Consider the following 24,726-nt stretch of genomic DNA (forward strand, 5'->3'; position numbering starts at 1 on the left):
TGGGTATCATAGTACAAGTGTATGAGTAAAATTTGTTGGGAATTAGCTTGATGTGATGTTTATGGATCTGGATATAATCATGGACATCTCTGGTTGCCACCTGGTTAATCTTCCAGGCAACATTTACTTGATAGACATGTCGACACCCCCCCTCCCCCCCAAAAAAAAATAAAAAATAAAAAACCCCACCCACAAAGATGAATTCCTACTCCCAAGTAGAATTCAACTAAAGCTTGAAACTGGTAAATGAGATCATCAATTATACAATTGCTTATTGGGCATGTGTCATGGAATTCGTGCACGGGCATATATATATATATCTGCCTGTAAACTGTATCATGTTCATGTGTATGGTAAATTGCAACTGCCAAGAAGAATACAACCCAAGCTGTAAATGGACATGTCTTATTGCTCATCATTTGCCTCTTCATTTTATGTTACCTGAAATTTAGAGGCTCTCTATTGATGTTTATGCATGTTATTAGCTTTAGTCCCACTCAACTGTTTCTAAAGGATATCTTTTGAATAATCTTAGGCTTTTCATGTGATCTTAAAGAATTTCAGATATTCTTGCCAAGATGGTTATAAGGGGTGAGCATAGTATGTGAGTTGGGCATTTTCTTAATAGTTGACATATCTCATTTAGGCCCTTGTGAAGAAGGATCCTAAGAGACGCCAGGTTTTGCGAGTTAAAGGTTGCTTTGCTGGCTCAAAAGCTGAAAACTTGTTGGAACAAGGGGACATGGTCTTAGCAATTAATAAGCAGCCAGTTACATGCTTTCGTGACATTGAAGATGCATGCCAATCGTTAGACCATTCCAGTCACGATGATGGAAGACTAGATTTGACAATCTTCCGTCAGGTTAGCGGGAAGCTATTTAGCATTAGCTTTACTTTTTTCAACTTCTCTCCACTTATTTGATCAATAGGACTTTATTATCATCATCAAGTACAAGAGTTCAGACATTCGCTTAGATTCTTATTAAGTTGTCTCATGGTTTCTCAGGGAAATGAAATTGAACTACTTGTGGGAACGGATGTAAGGGATGGAAATGGAGCCAAACAGGCAATAAATTGGTGTGGCGGTATTCTCCAAGACCCTTATCCAGCTGTACGTGCACTTGGGTTTCTGCCCGAAGAAGGCCATGGAGTATATGTGGCAAGGTGAGGAGACACTAGAATGTTGTAAAAAATTGAAGATGACAGGAGTGCTTCTGATCCATTTGCTTCTCAATTCTTAAGTTTTCATTGCCACGTACTATTTATATTACATGTTTTCTTTTTATCTGCTATACTTCAGCTGCAATCTCTAGTCAGCAAGTAGTTAGTAGTTTTTGCTTTAGCTGACCTAATTGTGCCCTTGTGAATTTTCTTTGTCAACTATTTTGTCACAAAGGCTAATTAATGCCTATTTCTCAGGTGGTGTCACGGGAGTCCTGCACATCGTCATGGTCTCTTTGCTCTTCAATGGATAGTTGAAGTCAATGGCAAACCAACACCTAACCTGGATGCTTTTGTCGATGTGACTAAGGTATGGCTTTTATTTATTGAGAAACTTCGCAAGAACTTATTGTGCCTGAATTGAAGATGTACTAATCGCGGCTTTAGAAATGAACTAGAGATACATTTCTTTTCGAACGTGGTTCTAGCAAGCTTTGTTAATGATTCTCAGTTAACAAATTTCTGTATTGATTTTTTCTGTGGTCATGGTTTTAACATCTACTTAATTGAGTTCCTTACAGGCAATAGAGCATGGAGAGTTTGTTCGTATACGAACAGTTTACCTGAATGGGAAGCCCCGAGTGCTCACATTGAAGCAGGATTTACACTACTGGCCAACATGGGAACTCAGGTTTGATCCTGAAACTGCAATGTGGCGACGCAAAGTAATCAAAGCATTGGATTCTGGTGTTCTGTGAACTATCTCGGTTGATTGTTCAAAGCATTTACACTACTCGGTAATTTTTGTACTGTTGGTATTTAAAGTTGTCATGTGTCATTGTACGTGAATCTTAATGAACTAAAGGTATATGGATTTGATGGCTATATATTGTAAAATAACAAATTATCTGATCATTTTTTCCAAAAAAGAAAATTACAGAAATTGTAGAGTAAGATAAAGGCACATGGCAGTAAGTTTATTATATGCTCTAGACAGCCTATTGTGTACCTGATTTGTTTAAAATATGAACATGGGAGGGATTTTAGCCTCTGTTAACTGGTGATTGCCCAGTTTGCTCGCTAGGGTGAATGTTCAAATTTTCTGCTGAACAATATTGTGTAATTTAGGTGACAATATTACACCAAGTTGCTTATCATCTCATAATTTCTTTTTCTATTTATAATTTCTGACACTATGCGAACTGTTTAACCATCTCAGTTCCGGGCAAGGGTGTTCAATCCCCAACTGAAGTTTATGTGTTTTATTAGTTATGCATGTTCAAATTGTTTGATTAAACATATTCATGAAATACCTGAAATCAGGAAACAAAGGGCTGCTAATCGATTTAATCAAACAGAATTCTCCATATAGGGATATTCATATGGTAATGGGTGGAAAATAGCAACGATAGGGGGATTCATAAGGTGGAGAACCATATAAGAAGCCTTGACTAGACAGTTTACTAATGTCTCGCATTTTAGCAATGCAACTGAAGTAAAAGTTAACGTTAGTATTGTTTGACCAAAAAAGTGCTAAACCTTTTTTAAAATGAATTAAAGAGAGATTAGAGGGTGAATCTGATCACGCCCAACTATGCCTTATAAAAAGGACTAAGCGGTCGTTACAAATATAATCCGGTTTACAAGTCCGGAGTCGAATCCCACAGAGAACTAAGATTTAGCTACAACTGTTCACTATCACCAAGAAGACAAACTTGAAAAATTCCTAACTTATAGATATTAAGATTCTTGTGTTTAACTAATTAACTAACAAATTAAAATAGTAAATTAACAACTAAAGATACTAAGGGTTAGAGACAAGCTTAAGTAGGTCTAGAGTTATGATTTCCCCTATTGTCGGAAGGAGGTCTAGAGTTATGATTTCCCCTATTGTCGGAATCTTTTTCGCTACGTTTTCTATAAATTCGCTTAAATATTCTCTACTGATCATGAGCGCTATGATTGTCGTAACTCTCTCCCGAGTAATTACCACAATTTACTAGACATATTCTCCCGAATTACGCTATCTGACATTAAGTACAACTCACTCAGATCGTACCAAGGTTTCGATATCCCTAATCCCACCTTTAAACTCTCCGTATTGATCCCTCATATACGTTAGGAGTGATGTTGTTCAACAACTACCTAAATATGCACTCTCTCCCGAGTAATACACACTAAATAGGCACAATCGATTGAGAGCTCTTCAACCAACCACAACCACAATAATAATGTAGTTGAACAAATAGAGAAAATACTAAAGGCAAATCTATATTAACGTAACAGGAAAATCATCCTCCAAAGGGTTCCATCAAAACCCTAGATAACAAATTAGCTATTCATAATAGTATGCATAACTACAATACTAGAATTCATAACCAATAATAGAAATAGGAAGAAGGAATTGAAAAACTCGTAGATGAATTCTCCTCCGCCTTGCTCCTAGTGTGTTCTTGCCTCCGTAGGTTTCAAGTGTGTCCGAACTCGATCTCCCCTTCTCCGTCTCTCTCAAATCCCTCCAAAGTGACGTTTTTAGGTCTATTTATATGTTTAGAACAGGACCTAAACGTGTAGGTCAATTCCTAGTCAAGCCAGGAAACAATTAAAACCTTTAAAACTCGGACTGGGCCTGGCCTTAGGCCTGGCGTCGCCTGGCTAACGCCAGCCTAGGCCTGGCTTTAAGCTTGCCTCGCCTGGATAACGCTAGCCTAGGCCTGGATTTAAGCTGGCCTCGCCTGGATAAAGCCTGGCTAGGCCTGGCTTTAAGCTGGCCTCGCCTGGATAAAGCCTGGTCGAGCTGGCTTTTGCCCGGCTTCTCCTTTTCACCGTTCTCGAGCGCACTTTCGACGTTTAAGCATCACTTTAGCTCTATTTTCATTTTTGATGCACCTACACATAAAATAGACTCTATTACGCACAAATAAAGTGTAATTTATCATTAAAGCATGTAAAATGCAAGCAAATCCAAAATGACATCATTCGGACTCATACGACGAGATCATACCCAATCAGCGCAAGGTCGGTTTCCCAATTAAAAAGATCAGGGACTCATCACAAAGAAATCTGAAGGTCTACGTCAAAAAGAGAAATACAACAAACGAGAGGGAAAGAAAAAGAAAATCAAAAAATACACAAATAAAGGCGAAGCAACTATTTCATTTAAATATACGTGCGCTACAGCCGACCTTTTTAAGCAATTCTCCTAGCTCATCACACCAAGAATCTTTAAAATAGACTAAGCACAAGGGTGTAACATCTTCACCTCCAGATTTGACTCGCAAGTACCATGTATTATTCACAACTCACTCACTTACTCTAACATGGAGGTCAATGACTACCTTTCTTTCATGAATCATGTGCCCTCACTCAATAAAAGAGAGTAGTTCCACACAATAAAATTTAAGAACAATTAGGAACTCAAGATGGAAAGAATTCACTCACTCTCAGAAATAACATTCATATGCCACAAAAGATGCACCATAGGCTTGCCCGTAGTGTACTACTCGACTAATCGAGCTCATCCAGTCTAGGATCAAGTAGGACTTTAATTGGTTGTAATGTCAGCTATGGGCCGGATAAGATACATTTGGATATAAGAGTGACTACACCTCCCTAAGCACTTTAATACATATATTTTAACATTCAAACCCCACACTTATGTCAAACCATAGCTCCACCTTCACGTCAATATATATTAACTTCATATTTCTTTAAGCACAATTACTTTAAGAGTCACCACTTAGCAAGGACTATTTTTTTTCACAGCAATACAACTATGTTTTCTTTTTTTTTTCTTCCAATTCAAGTGGCTCTTATTTTTTTTTCAACACAGTGCACCTTTCTCCTTATTTCATTAGCTCCACTCAAAATCCAAACCAACCACCCCACACTTTAACTTTTACAAAGTTCATTACAATTCAAGTGCTCATGAGAGGTGAAAATGTTCAAATAGATGGTTAATTCAAACAAAGGGATATGGCTTGTAATGTGGTTGCCAAAGAAACATGATTACATGCTCAAATGTGTTAACTACGATACATAACAATTAGGCGGGTAAAATATACATATCTGGCTCAACAAAGAAACGCTTATATCACTTTCAAGACTGAACAAAACTACTATTTCGCTTTGCAAACACACAGGGCAAGTTCTAGGCATCAAATGTAATGCACAGAATAACACCCAAACCTCACACACACACATGGCACATAACTCATTCAGGATTGGACTCATCAAGACACTCTAGTCAAAGCAGTTAAGCAAAGTTAATGTCATACAATTTAAGGCACTTCTACAAGAGTCAAAAACTGAGCCTAAGCGTTACAACCAAAGTACTCACTATTTTTAAGGCATAACAAAGTCAAGAGATATTGCTGCAATTCAACTCATCTCACACTAGCTCCTACTCCTAAAAAAATAAAACTAACTACACCCGGTTCAAACAAAACCATTGGAAAAGAACCGCAACACAAAGAAAAACCAAGTGGGCATTACTACACTACCTACAAAGAAAATCTTTTTTTTTAGACTTAAATCCCTCAAGAAAACTGTCTAGGATATCCATCGTCGGGAAAAGTCCAATCCTTTTTTTTCGTTTTTTTAAAAAATAAAAAAAATATTCAATTAAACTAACACAACTAAAATAGCATAGAAAAAGTCACCCAGACAATCTCTCACCCCACACTTAAAATTGTGCATTATCCCCAATGCACACCATACTAATAAGAGGGTAAAAGAAACTCCCTGGTAGGCCAAAGGCCGAAGCACTAGCAGCTCATGGGGTACTCAGACTTCTCTCAGGCTTGGTCCTTCGTGCCGGTACCTCACACTTAGTTCCAACAATCTAGTTTGTTGTTGCATCCTTACAATAGCTTTGCTTTCCATGCTCCTAGAAAATCAAAAATCGACACTACAAAATAATACAATAATAAAAAATAAAAATAATAATAATAAAATTAAAATAAAAGAAAGCAATAAAGCTGGGTTGCCTCCTAAAAAGAGCTTGATTTAACGTCGCGGCACGACGCAAATCACTTTCTGCCTCCACTTTAAACTTATAAATTGGACCCCAAGTTTTGATTCTGCTCTGTGATCATGCTCCTGGGCGGTAGAACGAATCTGACTAGCACAATGAAACAATGTAGTATTCTGCACTTTTTGGCCTTTGGATGAGATGTATATTCCCGACTTTTTGGCACGAAGAATTCCAGAATGTAGGCATCTTGTTCCTTACTCCTTGACTCCTCAAGTGGCTCGGACGACTCTATTTCCATATCATCATCCAAACACAATATGGAAAAATGCTTGGAGTGTGGACCAATGTGATCAACTACATAAACATTGGGATTGTCAACATCCTCAACACTAATGACACTAAAGTCAACTTAATATGTATCCTCAATATCCTTGGATGAATCTAGTATCTCTTTTACGACATCGACATCCTCAAAATCTAGTTCAATTGATTGGTGGTATTCTACTCTGGCCTTCTTCTCTAGCTCATCCTCGTATTTTTTTAAATCCTCCAGTATAATGGCAATTTCTGCAGCTAATTCATACTCATATTGGCTACTATCCACAATGTCAACTTGTTGCGCTTTACAAGGTTCAATTAATTTATTCACTTGAGCCTCCAAGTTGTGAATGGTTGCCTCTTGCCTTTGTATCTGCCGTGGTTTCTCATCATATTGTTCCACATGGCACTTTAGCATATCCTCGATCTTTTTCATGTCATCATCCCTAGGTTCTTTATTCCTATTAACTTCACAAGAAAAAGAAGAACCATCAAGGTAAGGGGTTGGGGGAAGATAAGAAATATAAGCACAACCATGAAAGTAACCATCTTGACCACCACACATATCACATACATTCCACACATAAGATTGAGCTGGTGCACACAACTCGCTCTCGAGAATATTTTGATAATTTTGCACTGGGTGGTTTCCTCCACAATATGCATAAGGAGGATCAAAAATAGGATTACCAACATCAAAAGTCTCATAATTCCAAGATGCCATGTTTTTTAAAAATCAACAAGTAACACAAAATAAAAAAATAAAAAATATTAAAAATAAAAATTCAAACTTGAAACCTAGCAATATGTACACCTACAGCTACACCGTTAGTTCCCCGACAACGGCGCCAAAATTTGATCACGCCCAACTATGCCTTATAAAAAAGACTAAGTGGTCGTTGCAAATATAATCCGGTTTACAAGTCCGGAATCGAATCCCACAAAGAACTAAGGTTTAGCTACAATTGTTCACTATCATCAAGAAGACAAGCTTGAACAATTCCTAACTTATAGATATTAAGATTCTTGTGTTTAACTAATTAATTAACAAATTAAAATAGTAAATTAACAACTAAAGATACTAAGGGTTAGAGACAAACTTAAGGAGGTCTAGAGTTATGATTTCCCCTATTGTCAGAATCTTTCCCGCTACGTTTTCTATAAATTCGCCTAAGTATTCTCTACCGATCATGAGCGTTCTGACTGTCGTAACTCTCCCCCGAGTAATTACCATAATTTACTAGAAATATTCTCCAGAATTACGCTAGCTGACATTAAGTCCAGTTCACTCAGATCGCACCAAGGTTTCGTTATCCCTAATTCCACCTTTAAACCCTCCATATTGATCTCTCATATACGTTAGGAGTGATGTTGTTCAACAACTACCTAAATATGCACTCTCTCCCAAGTAATACACACTAAATAGGCACAGTCGATTGAGAGCTCTTCAACCAACCACAACCACAATAATAACGTAGTTGAACAAATAGAGAAAATACTACATCAAATCTATATTAACGTAACATGAAAATCATTCTCCAAAAGGTTCCATCAAAACCCTAGATAACAAATTAGCTATTCATAATAATATGCATAACTACAATATTAGAATTCATAACCAATAATAGAAATAGGAAGAAGGAATTGAAAAACTCGTAGACAAATTCTCCGCCTTGATCCTAGTGTGTTCTTGCCTCCGTAGGTCTCAAGTGTGTCCAAACTTGATCTCCCCTTCTCCGTATCTCTCAAATCCCTCCAAAGTGACGTTTTTAGGTCTATTTATATGTTTAGGACAAGACCTAAACGTGTAGGTCAACTCCTAGTCAAGCCGGGAAACAATTAAAACCTTCAAAACTCGGACTGGGCCTGACGTCGCCAGGCTAACGCCAACCTAGACCTGGTTTTAAGCTGGCCTCACCTGGATAATGCCAGCCTAGGCCTGTCTTTAAGCTGCCCTCGCCTAGATAAACCTAGCTAGGCCTTGCTTTAAGCTGGCCTCGCCTGGATAAAGCCTGATCGAGCTGGCTTTTGCCCGACTTCTCCTTTTCACCATTGTCGAGCGCACTTTCGACGTTTAAGCATCCCTTTAGCCCTATTTTCATTTTCGATGCACCTATACATAAAATAGACTCCATTACGCGCAAATAAAGTGTAATTTATCATTAAAGCATGTATAATGCAAGGCAAATAATGTACGAAACTATGAAATTATAGCCACCCATCAGAATCCTAGTTAAAGATAATTAATTCCAGATCTCAGATGGATAACATGAATAGAAAAATATAGTTGAGTACAAATGTTGACAGTAGTTATGGCCGGATCTAATAGTATGAAAAAGACCATACATTAAATAACATTAAATGGCGATAAAACATAAATAAAGGAGAAGATTCACCCAATCTTGAGTGAGGCGAATCTTCTTTCATTTGATAACGATGAATGATAGACAAATACAAGAATCTTGGGACCAATTTCGGATCTGATGGGGAGTGTGGGATAACAGATCATCTAATCTTTTTAGAGAGATGTGTTTTTATTTTTTTCTAGAGATAGAGAGTTTGCCCCCCTTTTAGAGAAGTCCTCCCTTCCTATTTATAAGGGATATCCCTAGAAAATCCTAAAAAAGTACAATTAGAGGAAATATCCAGTAGAATATTCTCTTTGAAGATTCCAAAGCAAAACTAGTTGTTACATCTATCTATACTGTTCGGCCTCGGCCTTGTTGATGATCATTGCTCGACCTTGGCCTTATTAATCAATGCTCGACCTCAGCCTTATTGATCACTGCTCGACCTCGACCTTATTGATCATTGCTCGACCTCGGCCTTGTTGATCACTGTTCGACCTCGGCCAGACATCCCAATTCGATTCGCATGTTACTCATGGCAATTGTCTTTGCATGTTGAATTTCTCTGATTTGATTTTGACCCATACAGTTAGTCCCTCCGCTTAATGAGGTCGTCTTTTGGACAAGCTCGGTGAGCGGACTTCATTAATCGTAGTTCGAGAAATTTGAATGGGGAGGTCGAATAGTGAGGATCGCGGCTGAGGGTGTCGATCTTCAGGTCCAAGTGGTATCCCTGCGGGATAATATTGATAAGAACGAAAGTATTTGCAGCCAAGAATAGCAAACCTGCCACCGAGAGTTGAAGAAAGACATTCTTTCCTTTAAATTCAAGCAAATACCCCAACATCAACCAATGACCCTGAGCTGCCATCCACAACAAGATGCAGACCAATCCTTTTCCTTTGAGTTTCATGTTGGTCCATGGCAGGATTAGCGGCAAGAGACAAAAGAACCAAACAAAGTATTGATCTGTCATAACCTTGTTGAATACTACAAATGCCAGTCTGCACAAAGAAACAAAATGGAAAATCCTGTGCAAAGCGGAAAACAAGAACTAACTGCACCATAATCTGAAGCAGAAATGAGACAAGCTTTTCCAAGCTTGAAAACTCATGTTCATAGTGCAGATATATGTGGTAGAAATAGATTGAAAAATTGTGCCTTGGGTCCGTATGTGTGAGATGATAGAGAAGTGCTTTATCCAAGAACTCCCATCCATATAAATAGAAGAAAAACCCGGTAAGGAGAAAGAACATAGCTCCAGAAATAAGCCCAAACATTATCCTCCTCCAAGTGAAAAGGCTTGTCAACAAGTTCCATATACAATAAGGATCCATAAGCTTTTTACAGCTGGAAGTCTGATGTGACTTGCTCTTTCGACAACTCCAATTCACAAGAGCCAAGAACTAAAATAATCGGAAGAGCTAGCATAAATTATTGGATAGATCCTCATGTGGACGACAAGCCCATACCAAAATGCAGCTTGTACAAAACAACCTTTCATTAGATATATAATAATCCAAAGGATTATGGCGCAGACGATAGGCTCACAATTCCCGCGAGTTCCAATGGTAAAGGTAAATGGATTCAAAAGCCATACCATCACCGAATAGTGCACAACTTTTTAGGAACCCCTCTTAGCTTTAGAATGTTGTTGATAAGAAATACCACGAGAAGATCTGAAGCGGAGAACCCCAAGAAGGATGAATGAAACAAGAAGAAAAGCAATTAAGGGTGAGTAGCGATAAGGGGATTTTCCAGCAGCGACTAAAGCAGCTGCATATGAGAAAACAAGATAGTCCACATCTGTGTATCTAACTTCCATATGCCTATCTTGCCATTCTCCGTAAACTAAAAAATACCCTAAGGAATGCTGAGAATATGAGCAGAGACTTGAGATTTACTGTCACCATTCTCGAATGTGAATTCGAGCGAGGTCGGATGTTGATTCGAACGAGGTCGGATGTTGATTCGAGCGATGTCGAATATCACTTGTTTAGTTGATGCAGCGTCGCTTTGGCGATAATGCGGGTGAGCTTCATGCACTCATGCTTTGCCTATTGTTGGACTTCAGCTTACTACGGCCCATGATATAGGCCCACCACCGGTTTAGCTAGAGTTTATTTATTTGTATTTTGAGCTTCTGGGCCAAAGCCCAATATATTGTAAAAAATAACAGAGATACATTGAACAGGCTGGTACATTCTAGAAGAGAATAGAAAAATATTTTTTCTCTCTCTCTCCGGTTCTTCCTTCTCCCATGAACTTTAATCAATACTTCTTGATTTTTAGCTTGATTTAGTAGTTTTACATGGTATCAGAGCAGATGATCCACTGATTCTCCTTCTCCTGTTTTGAGCGGTGTTACCCTCGCTCATTTTCATCAGTTTTTCGCTCGATTGTCTATGTTCGTGGTTGATTCTGTTTCTGGTAGTTTCCTCTCGATTTGCAGATAGAATCAAGGTCGGATTTACCTTTCCGTCATTTATTGGTGGTATTTGTGATACGTGTGGGTGAATTTGGATCGAATTGGACCGATTTCCTCCTCCGCTACTGACCTAGGGTTTGTTCTGTTCAGATTTTTGGAATCTGCATTCAAGGCCGTTTGTTTTCCAGTAGCGAAAACATACGGTAATATCTTCCAATTTTCATTTCGTTGCTTTGGTCATCTGTTTGTGTTCGTTACTTTGACAAGAGTCTCTGACTGTCGATATAAGAGAATCTGATGCATCCTCGAGTACTACCTATACTCCTGACCCATCCAGTCCACTCTTTTTACTTTCTTCTGATGTACCTGGTGTATCTCTGGTTAGTGTGCCTTTCTCTGGGACTAGTTTTGGGGGTTGGAGGCAGAATATGATCATATCTCTGTCCGCTAGAACTAAAATAGGATTCATTGATGGATGTTGTCTGAGACCAGCTGAGGATATTCCTCAGTTTAAGCAGTGGGATAGGTGTAATAATATGGTCATTTCCTGGCTGACTAATTCCCTACCCCGGACATAGCTGAGAGCGTTCAGTACTCGGATACTGTTGAGAGTATTTAGGCTCAGCTTAATAGAAGATATGGTTCAGTTAGTGGGATTAAAGTGTTTGATATTAAGCAAGAGATAACATCTACTCATCAAGGGCCATTTGACATTGCTTCCTATTTCAACAAACTCAAAAAATTATGGGATGAGCTGAGGTTTATGTGCACTAATCATGCCAATACTTATGTTTGTGCTGCTAAACCTGGACTTCAAAAGGAGGTAGAGAAAAACAGATTACACCAATTCCTCATGGGTCTGAATAAGACCTATGTTGGTGTTAGGAGTAACTTGCTCATGATGCAACCTCCACCTTCTCTCGATACTTCTTATAGTATCCTCCTCCAAGATGAAAGCAGAGGCAAATTACTCCCAATTCTCATTTCTAGGGCGACTCTGCTTCTTTTCATGTCAATCTGAATACTAAATCTGCCCCTCCTAGACAGTTTGCCCAAAAAATCAGTTTTGATCAGAACAAGTCTCCTCTTTTATGCAAGTATTGTAAGAAACCTGGACATTTGATTGATAAATGCTATAAGCTCCATGGATTTCCACCAAACTTTAAATTCACCAAAGGTAAACGAACTCCTGCAAATGTTGAGGTGCAGAGTTCAATTTGTGCTTCTAAATCTGGACCAATTCCCACTGAAAGTCCTGCTGATTCCAATTCTGTGATTCCTGGTCTGTCTAAGGACCAGTATGCTCAACTCCTGATGCTACTTCAGCAATATCACATTTCAGAGTCTCTCCCTCAGTCTAGTCTGATGGCTTCTGCAAATTTTGCGGGTATAGTTCCTTCCCCTGATTGTGTAGGCAAGGTGTCTTGTGGTGCATGCATGCTATCTAGAGTCCATGAGTACACTTGGATAATAGATTCTGGGGCCACTAATCACATGACTTCTAAGAAAGAACTCCTATTTGATATTCAACCCCTAGTTGTCCTATATTTGGTCACACTTCCTAATGGATATAAAGTCAAAGTCACTTGCACTGGTTCTCTTCACTTTCTTTCTTTCACACTTCATCATGTACTTTTTGTCCCTAGTTTTCAGCACAATCTTATTTCTGTTCACAAGCTTTTTGCACAATTAGATTGCCTGGTTCTGTTTGGTAAATTTTCATGTTTTCTCATACAGGCCCCTTTAATGAAGAGGCCACTGGAAATTGGTAAACAGGATCATGGGCTATACAAGCCTGTGCAGCCATGTCCACAATCTGATTCTAGTGTTCTTGCTGCTGTTTGTAATAGTTTTCCTACTTGTTCTTCTACTTCTATGTCTTCTAATTGTAAATACCATTCTCCATTGGCTACTATTAGAACTGATAATCATTTTACATACCACTCTGATTTGAATAAAATGGAGATTTTATGGCATAATAGGTTGGGGCATATTCCCTTTGTCAGAATGAAGGATATTTCATCCATTCCATGCAAATTTTCCTCCAAACAGTCTTTTACTTGTTGTATCTGTCCTTTGTCTAGACAACCTAGACTACCCTTTCCTGATAGCTCCATCAAAACTTCTCATCCCTTCCAACTTGTCCATGTGGATACTTGGGGACCATATAACACTCCTACCTACAATGGGTGCAAATATTTTTTGACTATAGTAGATGATTTCACTAGAGCTACTTGGACTCATCTTATAGGGTCTAAAAGTAATGCTTTCCCTCTTATTAAAGCCTTTGTTGCCATGGTCAAAACACAATTTCAAACTTGCATTCAAACTTTTAGAAGTGATAATGCTCTTGAACTTGGGTCAGGTGCTCTTGTTGGCCAATTCTTTGTTGACAATGGCATTGTTCACCAAACATCTTGTCCACACACACCACAACAAAATGGGGTAGTCGAAAGGAAACATAGGCATTTGTTGGATCTAGAGCTTTACTTTTCCAATCCAAGTTACCTATTAAGTTTTGGGGTGATTGTGTCCTCACTGCCACTTACCTCATAAATAGATTCCCTTCCAAGTTGCTTGCCAATAAAACTACTTTTGAATTACTCTTTGGGAAACCCCCTTCATATGCTCACATTAGAACTTTTGGTTGCTTGTGTTTCTCCACAATTCCTAAGTGTCACAAGGACACATTTCAACCTAGAGATGATCCTTGTGTTTTCCTGGGATATCACTTGGCTAATAAAGGTTAAAAACTTTACAACCTAGCTACCAAACTAACCTTTATATCTAGAGATGTAGTGTTTCATGAGGGTATCTTTCCTTTTGCCTCACTCTCTCTTTCATTTGTTACTTATACATCACCTTCTCCTTCTGTTCCTTTGTTTTTTGATGACTTTCATTACACCTCTTCTCATGAGTCTGATCCTGTCTCATCCTCCACACATATTGCTTCTCCATCTTATTCTCCTATTCCTTCTCCTGTGTTTGTTCCTCACTCTTCTCCTCTTCTTGAACCTCCTCCTGCTCCTCCTATTGCCCCTAATTTGTCTCCAGCTCTTGTTAGGAGATCCTCCAGAAATCATGTTACTCCCAGTCATCTTCACCAATATGTTTGCAGTCTTCCTCCTTCTCTATATAGCTCTAGTTCTTCTCCCTTTTGTTCTCAAAGTTTAGTTAGCATTTCTGGCCTAGAACCCCACTCTTACCATCAGGAAACCTCTATTCCAGCTTGGCAAGAGGCCATGAGAAAGGAATTTGAGGCTCTTGATGCTAATGATACTTGGTCCATTGTTTAGTTACCTCCTGGCAAGAAACCCATAGGTTGTAAGTGGGTATATAAGATAAAATATAAGGTTGATGGGTCTATAGAAAGATATAAGGCTAGGTTGGTTGTTAGGGGTGATACATAGGTGGAGGGTGTAGATTTTAATGAAACTTTTTCCCCAGCCATCAAATTTTCTACTGTTAAATGTCTCATTGTTGTGGCTGTAAAAAGGAATTGGTCTATGTTTCAACTTGATGTAAATAATGCATTTTTTCATGGAGACTTGGATGAGGAGGTCTATATGAAATTGCCCCTGGTTTGTCTGTTGAGAGTGCTGCTTCATCTGGTCAGTCTTCTAATTTGGTTTGTCATCTTCAAAAATCTTTGTATGGTTTGAGACAGGCATCTAGGCAGTGGTATGCCAAGTTGTCTCATGCTTTGTGTTATAGGGGTTACTTCCATTCTTTGAATGACTATTCCCTTTTCATCAGAAGATCAGGTGGCTCCACTGTACTTCTTGCCGTTTATGTGGATGATATAATACTTACTGGTGATGATTTGGAAGAAATCTCTGCTTTGAAACTTTTCTTGGACAATCAGTTCAAAATCAAGGATCTGGGTGTTCTTAACTACTTTCTTGGCATAGAAGTGGCATATCTTCCTTCTGGGCTATTACTACATCAAAGTAAGTTTATCAGAGATCTACTTCATGAATACAACTGTGATATGGTGTCTCCTGTGACTTGTCCTTTGGATTTGAACTCTAAATTGAAGGCTGCCATGGGCGACCTTCTGCCTTCTCCTGACACTTATAGAAGCTTGGTGGGAAAGTTGAATTTTTTTATTCACACGAGGCCTGACCTCTGCGTTGCTGTCCAACATCTCAGCCAGTTCCTACAGGCCCCTTGTACTTCCCACATGAAGGCTGCTTTGCATTTACTTCGCTATCTCAAAGGTACTTCTGATGTTGGGGTGTTCTATGGCAATTCTCCATCCCTTTCCTTATCTGCCTTCTCTGACAGTGACTGGGCTGCTTGCCCAGATACTTGCAGATCAGTCATTGCATTCTTTTGGGGGATTCTATCATTGGTTGAAAGGCTAAGAAACAACCAGTTATCTCCGTTTCTTCTGCTGAGGCTGAGTACCGAGCTCTTAGTAAGGTAGTTGCGGAGTTGACTTGGGTTGTTCGCCTTTTATCTGATTTTGGTGTTGCTATATCTTCTGTTGTACCTGTGTTTGTGATAACCAAACGGCCATTCATATTGCGAAGAACCTTGTTTTTCATTAGTGGATGAAGCACATTGAATTGGACTGCCATTTTGTTCAGAATAAACTTGGTGATGGCTTAATCTCCTTGCATCATGTTCCTACCACTTCTCAGCTCGCCGACGTTTTTACAGAGCCTCTCACTGGAGTTCTTCATCATTCTTTGTTGCTCAAGTTGGGGATTTTAGCACCCTCCAACTTGAAGGGGGTGTTGTACTTCAGCTTACTACGACCCATGATACAGGCCCACCACCGGTTTAGCTAGAGTTTATTTATTTGTATCTTTTAGCTTCTGGTCCAAAGCCCAATATATTGTAAAAATAACAGAGATACATTGAACAGGCTGGTACATTCTAGAAGGGAATAGAAAAATATTTTTCTCTCTCTCCGGTTCTTCCTTCTCCCATGAACTTTAATCAATACTTCTTGATTTTTAGCTTTATTTAGTAGTTTTACACCTACATATATAGGAGAGATTAGTCCAGTCCCAGTCTATATGGTCTCTTGGCATCTTCGAATTTGCTTTGACGACGATTGTTCCCTGTTCGCGTATCTGGGAGAATGTTCCTGCTTCTATTCCACTTAGAAAAACAGTCAGTTAAAACGAAATGAAATCGTTCGTTACCTCAATTTGATCGGTCGATGAGTGGAGGGGATTGACCACATTCCCTTCTCTAGTTATGCTTTTAGTGGCCGCTACCAATTTGGCAAGGCCGTCCGCTTTGATATTTTGTGCTTGAGGGATTTGGTCGGGCTAGCATTCGTCGAACTCGGGTAACCACTTGCATATCTCGGCATGGTATTTTTGCAGTATTTGTTCCTTAATTTGGAAAATCCCTATGACTTGATTGCAACGAGCTGAGAGTCGCACCGTCTCTCATTTTGAGTTTTCTCAATGGAAATTCATAGTATCATTCATAATCAGTAACCAAAACTTATTGTACTGATTATAAGAAAGAAAATAAAGGAGCTAAAGTAGCTACATTTTATCAACAGGGTGTTTAATGTTTTAAAAGGCTAGAGCTACATCTTCTATATTCCTTCTGCAAATTGCAGATCGCGAAAAGGAATATTTCCCGTTAGATCGTATCAACAGCTACAACCTAAGATTAAGATTCAGATATTTTACTTTCATCGTCTATCGGTGCTTTCTGCATATACAAAAGGCACCAACGGGGCCGGCTCGTAGCAAAACGGGGCCGGCGGATGTTGCCATTTCTTAAACACCATCATCGGCTTCTCCAAATGCTCTTTCCTCACCTCACATCACTACATATATATGGGCCATGTATATAGAGAAAGAGAAAGTGGGTAAGAATTGATTTTTAGAGATCTAGAGAAAACTAAAAAAAATTTACCTAGAAAATTCCCGCAGATGGCGCCAAATTTTTTGACGAAAAAAGTACTAAACCTTTTTTAAACGAATTAATGAGAGATTAGAGGGTGAATCTTAGTTAAGGATAATTAGTTCTAGATCTGAGATGGATAATATGAATAGAAAAATATAGTTGAGTATAAATGTTGGAAGTAGTTATGGTCGGATCTAATAGTATGAAAAAGACCATACAGTAAATAACATTAAATGGCGATAAAACATAAATAAAGGAGAAGATTCACCCAATCTTGAATGAGGCAGATCCTTTTTCATTTGATAACGATGAATGATAGACAAATAAAAGAATCTTGGGACCCTTTTCGGATCTGATGGGGAGTGTGGGATAAGAGAGATGTGTTTTTATTTTTTTCTAGAGATAGAGAGTCTACCCCCTTTTTAGAGAAGTCCTCTCTTACTATTTATAAGAGATATCCCTAGAAAACTCTAAAAAGGTACAATTAGAGGAAATATTCAGTAGAATATTTCCTTTGAAGATTCCAAAGCAAAACTAGCTATTACATCTATCTATACTGCTCGACCTCGGCCTTGTTGATGATCATTGCTCGACCTCGGCCTTATTAATCAATGCTCGACCTCAGCCTTATTGATCACTTCTCGACCTTGGTCTTATTGATAACTGCTCGACCTCGGTCAGATAGCCCAATTTGATTCGCATGTTACTCATGACAATTGTCTTCGCATGTCGAATTTCTCTAATTTGATTTTGACCCATACAAGTATCATTAATATAAAAAAGGGTTGAATTTTCTGGTCATATCTTTGTTAGAGATGCAATATGGATTATAGAGGATACATGTAAATAAAGGAGAAGGGTTGATGAGAAATGGCGTAGTGATGGCAGATTACAAGGAATTTAGCTTCTTGTCACACATATGGTTGGTCAGAATAATTGAATTGGTATTTGGAACTTTGAAAAGCTACCAATGAATCGCTTGCTGTTTAAAGCATCTTTCTTTAGGTGACATTGTGTAATTTAAGGGGTACGCTATGCTAAATAAGCTGTTATCTATAACAAGTTTTTCTATGTGAAAATAGCACGGCTGGCCATTTTTCGGGCTGGTAATCAAAAAATAATCAGCGTTTGCAAAGTCATTAAAAAATAGACATCGTTTTGCTGAAACACGGAAAGTTCCAGTATAATATGTGGGATTATGGAGTTCCTGCGTATAAACTTTTAGCATATTATGTTGGAACTCCAGTACACGAAAAGTTCCAGCATAATATACGGGATTATGAAGCTCATGCATATAAACTTCCTGCATATTATGTTGGAACTTCAGCACATTATGTTAGAATCTCATATGTAAAAAATTCGAATTTCAGCATATTATGCTGGAATTTTTCCGAATTTTTAAGGATGTTTTTGTTCAGATTTTATCTTTACATAAAAAAGTAGCAAAATTCTGATTACTTTTGAAACCGTGACTATTTTTCAATTACCAGTTGTAAATCTGGCTATTTTTTATTGGGAAATTTTCGTTCCTATATCATATATAAAACTATATTACCAAATATGTTCATAGTTTGCATATTACCCGCCATGCTAATGATATTTCTACAAAATATAGACACTTCATTAAATAAGGAATCATTGTAGCTGTAGGCTTCCTTATTTAAGCGCGCTAAAATGGGGAATTAAATATTCTTCCAGATATTCTACAACGCAAATCACGCACATTAATAATTGTTGTCGATTTCGTTTCAAATTGAGCTACTCTGTTTTTGCGATACACTCTGTTTCAACCTTTTTCTGATTTCACAAATCAAAAACAACTAAATCTTCTACAATTCTTCTGCAACAAATGCAATTATGTCCAAAATCTCAATTATGCTACAATTGAATGGGAATTGGGATAGCTATGGGAGATTTAGAGAATTTCAGGTCAATGGTATTGTAGTCGATGAGGATGCGAGTTATAGTCTATTGATTTCTACAATAGCACAACAATTAATGATCGATACATTTGAAAAAATTATAGAAATCAAATACATTGTCAACGAGCATTGTCCTCCAATGGAAATTAGGAACGATATGGGTGTTTGTGTATACATGGAGACGAAAAAGGAAAACAAAAACTTAGGATCATATCCGCTATGTATAATTGTTCGCGATTTCAATATGGAATTGAGTATCACCAATGAGAACACAGCTGCAGGTTTGTGCTATTAATTTTTCTATCAAATTCTGGTTGTATGTCAATATCCTACACTTTATCTACATTTTAACTACAAATAAACTACATGTCAGAGTAAATATATATATCAGTATGGGTTTTCATAATATCTACAAAATTTCTATATTTATTCTACAATAGAACTACATATCATTTGAAAAATTAACATGAAATACAGATTTACAATATTTCTACAAATTATCTACAAAATTTCTACAAACTGTTCGTAACAGTATTTAGCTTTATTTTCGTGCAGGTTCGTCTGGAACATTAAAGCTACTTGATATGCCAACATCTCCCGTTATAGAGGAATATGAAAGTATAATAATAACAGATAGTACACCAAGTTTTATTGAAGTAGGACAAGTATACCAAGACAAGCAAACAATTACAACTGCAGTAAAGCACTATTCTATCATGCACAAGTTCCAATTCAGGATTAAAAGATCTAGTGCTAGAAGGTATGGACATATGAATGGTCAAAGATCATTATTTTTTTAATTTTGTAGTTCATTTGTAATTTTTTACTTCTTCAATTTTTTCTTGGGATAATGTTTATCAGATTTGTAGATTAATTGTAGTTATGTTGTATATAAATTGTATAATGTGATCGTTTAAGCTAAAACAATCTTTTTTCTTTTTTAAATCTACATTTTAAATCAGTGTTTAAATTGTATTTATTTTGTAGCTACTGGCTGATATGTGTTGGTGAAAACTGTACATGGCACTTCAAGGCAACTAGCATAAATGATTCTGTAATGTTCAAGGTCAGAAATTTCAACAGCCATCACACATGCTCTTTAATGGACAATACATTCATACAACGCAAACCTACTGCCATGGTAGTTGATAGCATGGTTATTCCAAAACATTCTGATCCTAAGACAATTTACACACCAAAAGACATACAATTTGACATGTTGTCTGAACACGGCATGAATCTAACCTACATGCAAGCTTGGAGAGAAAAGGAAAAGGCTTTACAGTTTTTGAGAGGTCATCCTGTTGACTCCTACTACAAATTGCCTAGTTATTTGTATACTCTGGAGAAGACTTATCCGGGATCTATAGTTAAATTGAAGAAGACGGACGATGACTGTTTCTTGTATGTATTTGTTGTGATGTGTACGTCAATCAGTGGTTGGGAATATTGTAGGCCAGTTGTAGTAGTTGATGAGACCTCCTTAAAGTCAACATACATGGGAATAATGCTAACAGCTAGTACAATGGATGCAACAGGTATTGAAGTTTTATTGTAGAAATATTGCAGCTTGTATATTTTTTGTAGTACTTGCATATTTATTGTAGATATATTGTAGAAAAGTTGTAGTTTGTATGTATATGACTTTTTCTGCATTTTTTCCTGCAGCCAATTAATTGTTTTTTGCCATATAATGTAGGTACCAAATTACCATTGGCATATGCTGTTGTTGATTCAGAAAATAACGCATCATGAAAGTGGTTTTTTTGAGCAATTCAAACATGCATATGGTGAAAGACCAAATATGTGTGTTGTTTCGGATCGGAATGAGAGTATCTTGAAGGCAACATCTATTGTTTATTCTGGCATGCCATATTATTCTTGCATGTGGCATATTTGGACAAATTTACGGGCAAAGTTCAAGAAGGGACATCTAAAGTTAAGCGAATTATACTTTGTCGCGGCACGGTCATACACGCTTGATGAATTTAATGAAAGGATGTCAATGATTGAAGAGATTGACCCCCGTTTTAAAGCATACTTATACGATATTGGCTATCATAGATGGTCTCAAGTACATGCTATGGTGAACAGAACTTGGACAATGATATCAAACATTGCAGAGTCGTCGAATGCTGTAACAAAATATGCAAGAGAACTGCCGATAGTAGAACTATTAGAGTATATGAGGACCCTTCTTGAACGTTGGATGAAGGAAACGTTATTGAAAGCAAAGGGTACATTCACATACCTTGGGTTCAAATTCAACAAAGAGTTGGATGACAACAGAACATTGTCGCATAAGCTTAGAGTAAAATCTTATCATTTATTGCATCAAATTAATTTATACAGGACAATGTAGATAATTTGTAGATATTTTTGAGTTTAACCATATATGAATTGTTTTTTGGTTTGTAATGTAATCGTAGGTAAGGACTTCAACAGACTACATCCATACAGTACTAGATGGTGTGAGTCACTATATTATTTGTCATGAAAACAAGAGATGTAGTTGTGGGCAATTCCAGCTTGATGAACTTCCTTGCCCACATGCTTTGGCTGCTTTAAGACACAAGGATGAGTCTTTGAACAATATTTTTCTCCTTATTACACAAGGGAGAACCTCTTGCGTACTAATGAAATACCAGTAAATCCCCTGCCAGATGAAAGCAAATGGAATGTGCCACAACATATATCTGAAGAAGTAGTAAATCCACCTACACGAGGGAAAAGGCAGCCAGGAAGACCTCAAAAAGAAAGATACAAAACATATGATGAAATAAATTCAAAGAAGTACAAGGTTTCATGTGGCAACTGCGAAGGAGAAGGGCATAACAAAAGATCTTGCAAGAATGTACCCAAAAAGAAATAAAATTTTATGTAGTTAATAAAATATTTCATAAAAATTGTTGGTGAGTTCAGGATAATAGATTTTGATTGTAATTGTTGAGGTTTTTTAATATCATAATATAGTTAGTTAGGATTTTTCTGTATTGAGATAATACTTTCATAGAGTGATTTGTTTATGAATGGTTTCTATATATATAAGCTACCACATTTTTACTATCTCTAGCATCCTTTACATAGTTGTTAATGTGTAACTACAAATTTTCTATAATACAACTACAAAAAAATTACAGTAACTGGAATTGACAAAATAACTACATTATAAATCATTAGGAAAGGAGTTATATACTAAAATATTGTAGATCAAGTACTGTATACATTCAACAAATGAATATAAAAGCAACAAAACACATTGTTAAATTTTTTCTACAAATTCAACTACAAAAAAAAACTACAATAGCTGGAGCTGACATAATAGCTAGATTATAATTCAGCTAGAAAGAAGTTATATGCTAAAAATAATGTAGATCAGGTACTGTTTACATTCAACAAATTGAATGCAAAAGCAACAAAATGTTTAGTTACTGATTTTTTCACTTTATCTACAGAAAAACAACAAAATAACTACATATTTTTTCATTGACAGAATAACTGTATAAAAATTCAGTTGGAAAAGATTTATATGCTAAAATAATGAAGATCAAGAATTGTAAACATTCAACAAGTGAATATAAAACCAACAGAATGTTTCCATTTGAACTACTATACTGGATAAGAAAAAAAAAATAAAGGCTACTATAATTGTAGCACAAGTCTGCTACAATTAAAACACAACAATACTGTTCAAAAACTTGTCTACCATCTTTCTTCTAAACTAACATCAACTAAACAATTGTACCACATGTTCCATACAAAATATTACAACTGCTTTTTCTTCCTCTGCACTTGTGTTTTCACATTCAAAGCTGGTGCAATTTTTCTCCTTGCCAATTTGCATGTCACCTCACTTTCACTAATTGCCCCATGCACATGCTTCTTTCTAGCATAGCCCTAAAGTAGCGCTCCATAGCGTCTACGGTGTTGGTCAATATCAGAAAGGTCTTCTGCCGGAATTGATAACTCTCCAAGACTAACATACTCTGCAAAGGCAGCAACAAATACACCACAATTGCTGCAAAGATAAAAAAATATCAATATTTACCAAACCATTAGAAAAAAAGGGTTAAATATATAGAAAGAAAGAAGATTTTTGTTACAGTGATCCTTCTTTTTACTGTGGTATTTCTCCGATGATCCACTGAATGTTTAGAGGGTCGGTAACAACTTTCTCAATGTATGCCTTTGTATTCTTGAAGTTGATGTCTTTACGCTTCCCATAAAAATCGGTGCATGACAAATACAAATGGATAATAACAGAAAACTTGTCGACACAAGATTCAATAATTGGGTGATTGCGTGAAGAGACCATGGAATCATACGCATAAAGTTGCCTCTCTGCAATGTCAAAAACAACCAACACTTAGTGGAATTTTCTACAATGTTAACGAGCATGATGACATAATCAACTTCATCCCATGAAACATTTACGAGTAGTCTAGACCCCAATATATTCTGCTACAACGTCCTGGGGTTTGACAACAAAAAACTTATTTTCTTGAGGAGAATTTTGGAACTTTTCATAAATCTGATCAATCCTAGTCTTGAATACACAATATGTTGTAGTAAACCTGATCTTATTGTGGGGGCCATATTTGCCTTTTTTCCTCAAGTAATACATTATAAAATTAATGTGCTGCAACAAAAACAGATTGCATTTATAATACAAGTTATCTTCAAATAATCTATAATTCATCTACAAAATAACTACAATTCATCTACAATTAGAATACAAATCATCTACAATCAGGGTACAAATTATCTACAAAATAACTACAAATGGAATACATTGAATCTTACCGAGTCCCTGAGGATTTGTACGGGATGTGCCAGGGAAAAGAACCACTCCTTCTTATCAATCTTTTCCACTCCAAGATCTAACCATGACTTAATTTGGTTGTCCTTTATAGAATACGGAGCCTTCCTCCTATATAAACAAATAGAAATTAAAATAAAATTGTTGCATGAAGGGATGTGTAAAAGATGAATACTGGAATAAAAGTGTCAAATTGTGCAACTAACCTCTTTGAACCTATATCGGTACCGTGGTATAACCATTTGTGGAATTGATCCAACAAGTCAGGATCTACATTTTAACCAATAACACTAGTAAATGGGTGCTTGAGGTGAAAAATTTGAGGTCCAACAGAGGTGTTGCCACCAGAACAGTATAAAGGAAGAAATGGTGATCGAGCATGCTTTCCCGACTGCCTTATTCTACCTTGATGCACGGGTGTTGTTTTATCTTGTATAGGCTCGCCGAACTTAAGCAACTGGGAGAAGTTATCAGGCAGCTCGAAATCATCATGTGTAACCTCCTTCTTCTCACCTCCGGAGTCTTCTGAATCACCTACATTCACACACTCTGCCTCTTCACCTACATTGTCATCTTCCTCATTCTGCTGTTCTCTTTGAGCTGCTACTGTTACTCCATGAATTGGAGATTGTGCATGCATATCTTCCCTCTCTGTAACACAATGTATATCTAGCTTAATAGAATGATAAAAATATTGAAACATAAAGCAAATATCTCTTATTGCAATTTCATACCTGCATTCTCTTCATCAACTACCCCTTCAAAATATGTATATAAATCAACACGTGCTGGATGATTTTCTTCACCAAGTGCACCTTCAACATGTTTTGTTTTTTTCATCAAAAATGTTAAATCATACTGGATAGTAGTGGCTT

General features: G+C 37.2%; 3 protein-coding genes and 1 pseudogene across 3 annotated transcripts in view; 3 read left to right on the forward strand and 1 right to left on the reverse strand.

Annotated features, from left to right (window-relative positions):
- LOC104238164 (protease Do-like 7) overlaps positions 1 to 2,218 on the forward strand; it is a 48,095-nt gene extending 45,877 nt beyond the window's left edge. The window contains exons 21-24 of the mRNA XM_009792455.2: positions 647 to 862; positions 1,007 to 1,164; positions 1,420 to 1,531; positions 1,743 to 2,218. Coding sequence (XP_009790757.1) covers positions 647 to 862; positions 1,007 to 1,164; positions 1,420 to 1,531; positions 1,743 to 1,919 — 663 coding nt within the window. The 3' untranslated portion in view covers positions 1,920 to 2,218. The remainder of the gene's footprint in view (positions 1 to 646; positions 863 to 1,006; positions 1,165 to 1,419; positions 1,532 to 1,742) is intronic.
- Positions 2,219 to 9,391: 7,173 nt separating this feature from the next.
- On the reverse strand, positions 9,392 to 10,715 carry LOC104238161 (GPI mannosyltransferase 1-like; annotated as a pseudogene).
- Positions 10,716 to 18,967: 8,252 nt separating this feature from the next.
- LOC138878538 (uncharacterized) lies at positions 18,968 to 20,787 on the forward strand. Its single transcript, XM_070158225.1, has 4 exons — positions 18,968 to 19,313; positions 19,588 to 19,792; positions 20,020 to 20,570; positions 20,732 to 20,787. The coding sequence occupies exons 1-4, from the start codon at positions 18,968 to 18,970 to the stop codon at positions 20,785 to 20,787; spliced, it is 1,158 nt and encodes a 385-aa protein (XP_070014326.1).
- A 244-nt stretch (positions 20,788 to 21,031) lies between these two features.
- On the forward strand, positions 21,032 to 21,683 carry LOC138878539 (uncharacterized). The gene is made up of 2 exons (XM_070158226.1): positions 21,032 to 21,343; positions 21,462 to 21,683. Exons 1-2 carry the CDS (start codon positions 21,032 to 21,034, stop codon positions 21,681 to 21,683), a joined length of 534 nt encoding a protein of 177 aa, XP_070014327.1.
- The last annotated feature ends 3,043 nt before the right edge of the window (positions 21,684 to 24,726 follow it).

The sequence above is a fragment of the Nicotiana sylvestris genome, chromosome 9 (assembly GCF_000393655.2).
Source record: "Nicotiana sylvestris chromosome 9, ASM39365v2, whole genome shotgun sequence".
In the NCBI taxonomy this organism is placed as follows: domain Eukaryota; kingdom Viridiplantae; phylum Streptophyta; class Magnoliopsida; order Solanales; family Solanaceae; genus Nicotiana; species Nicotiana sylvestris.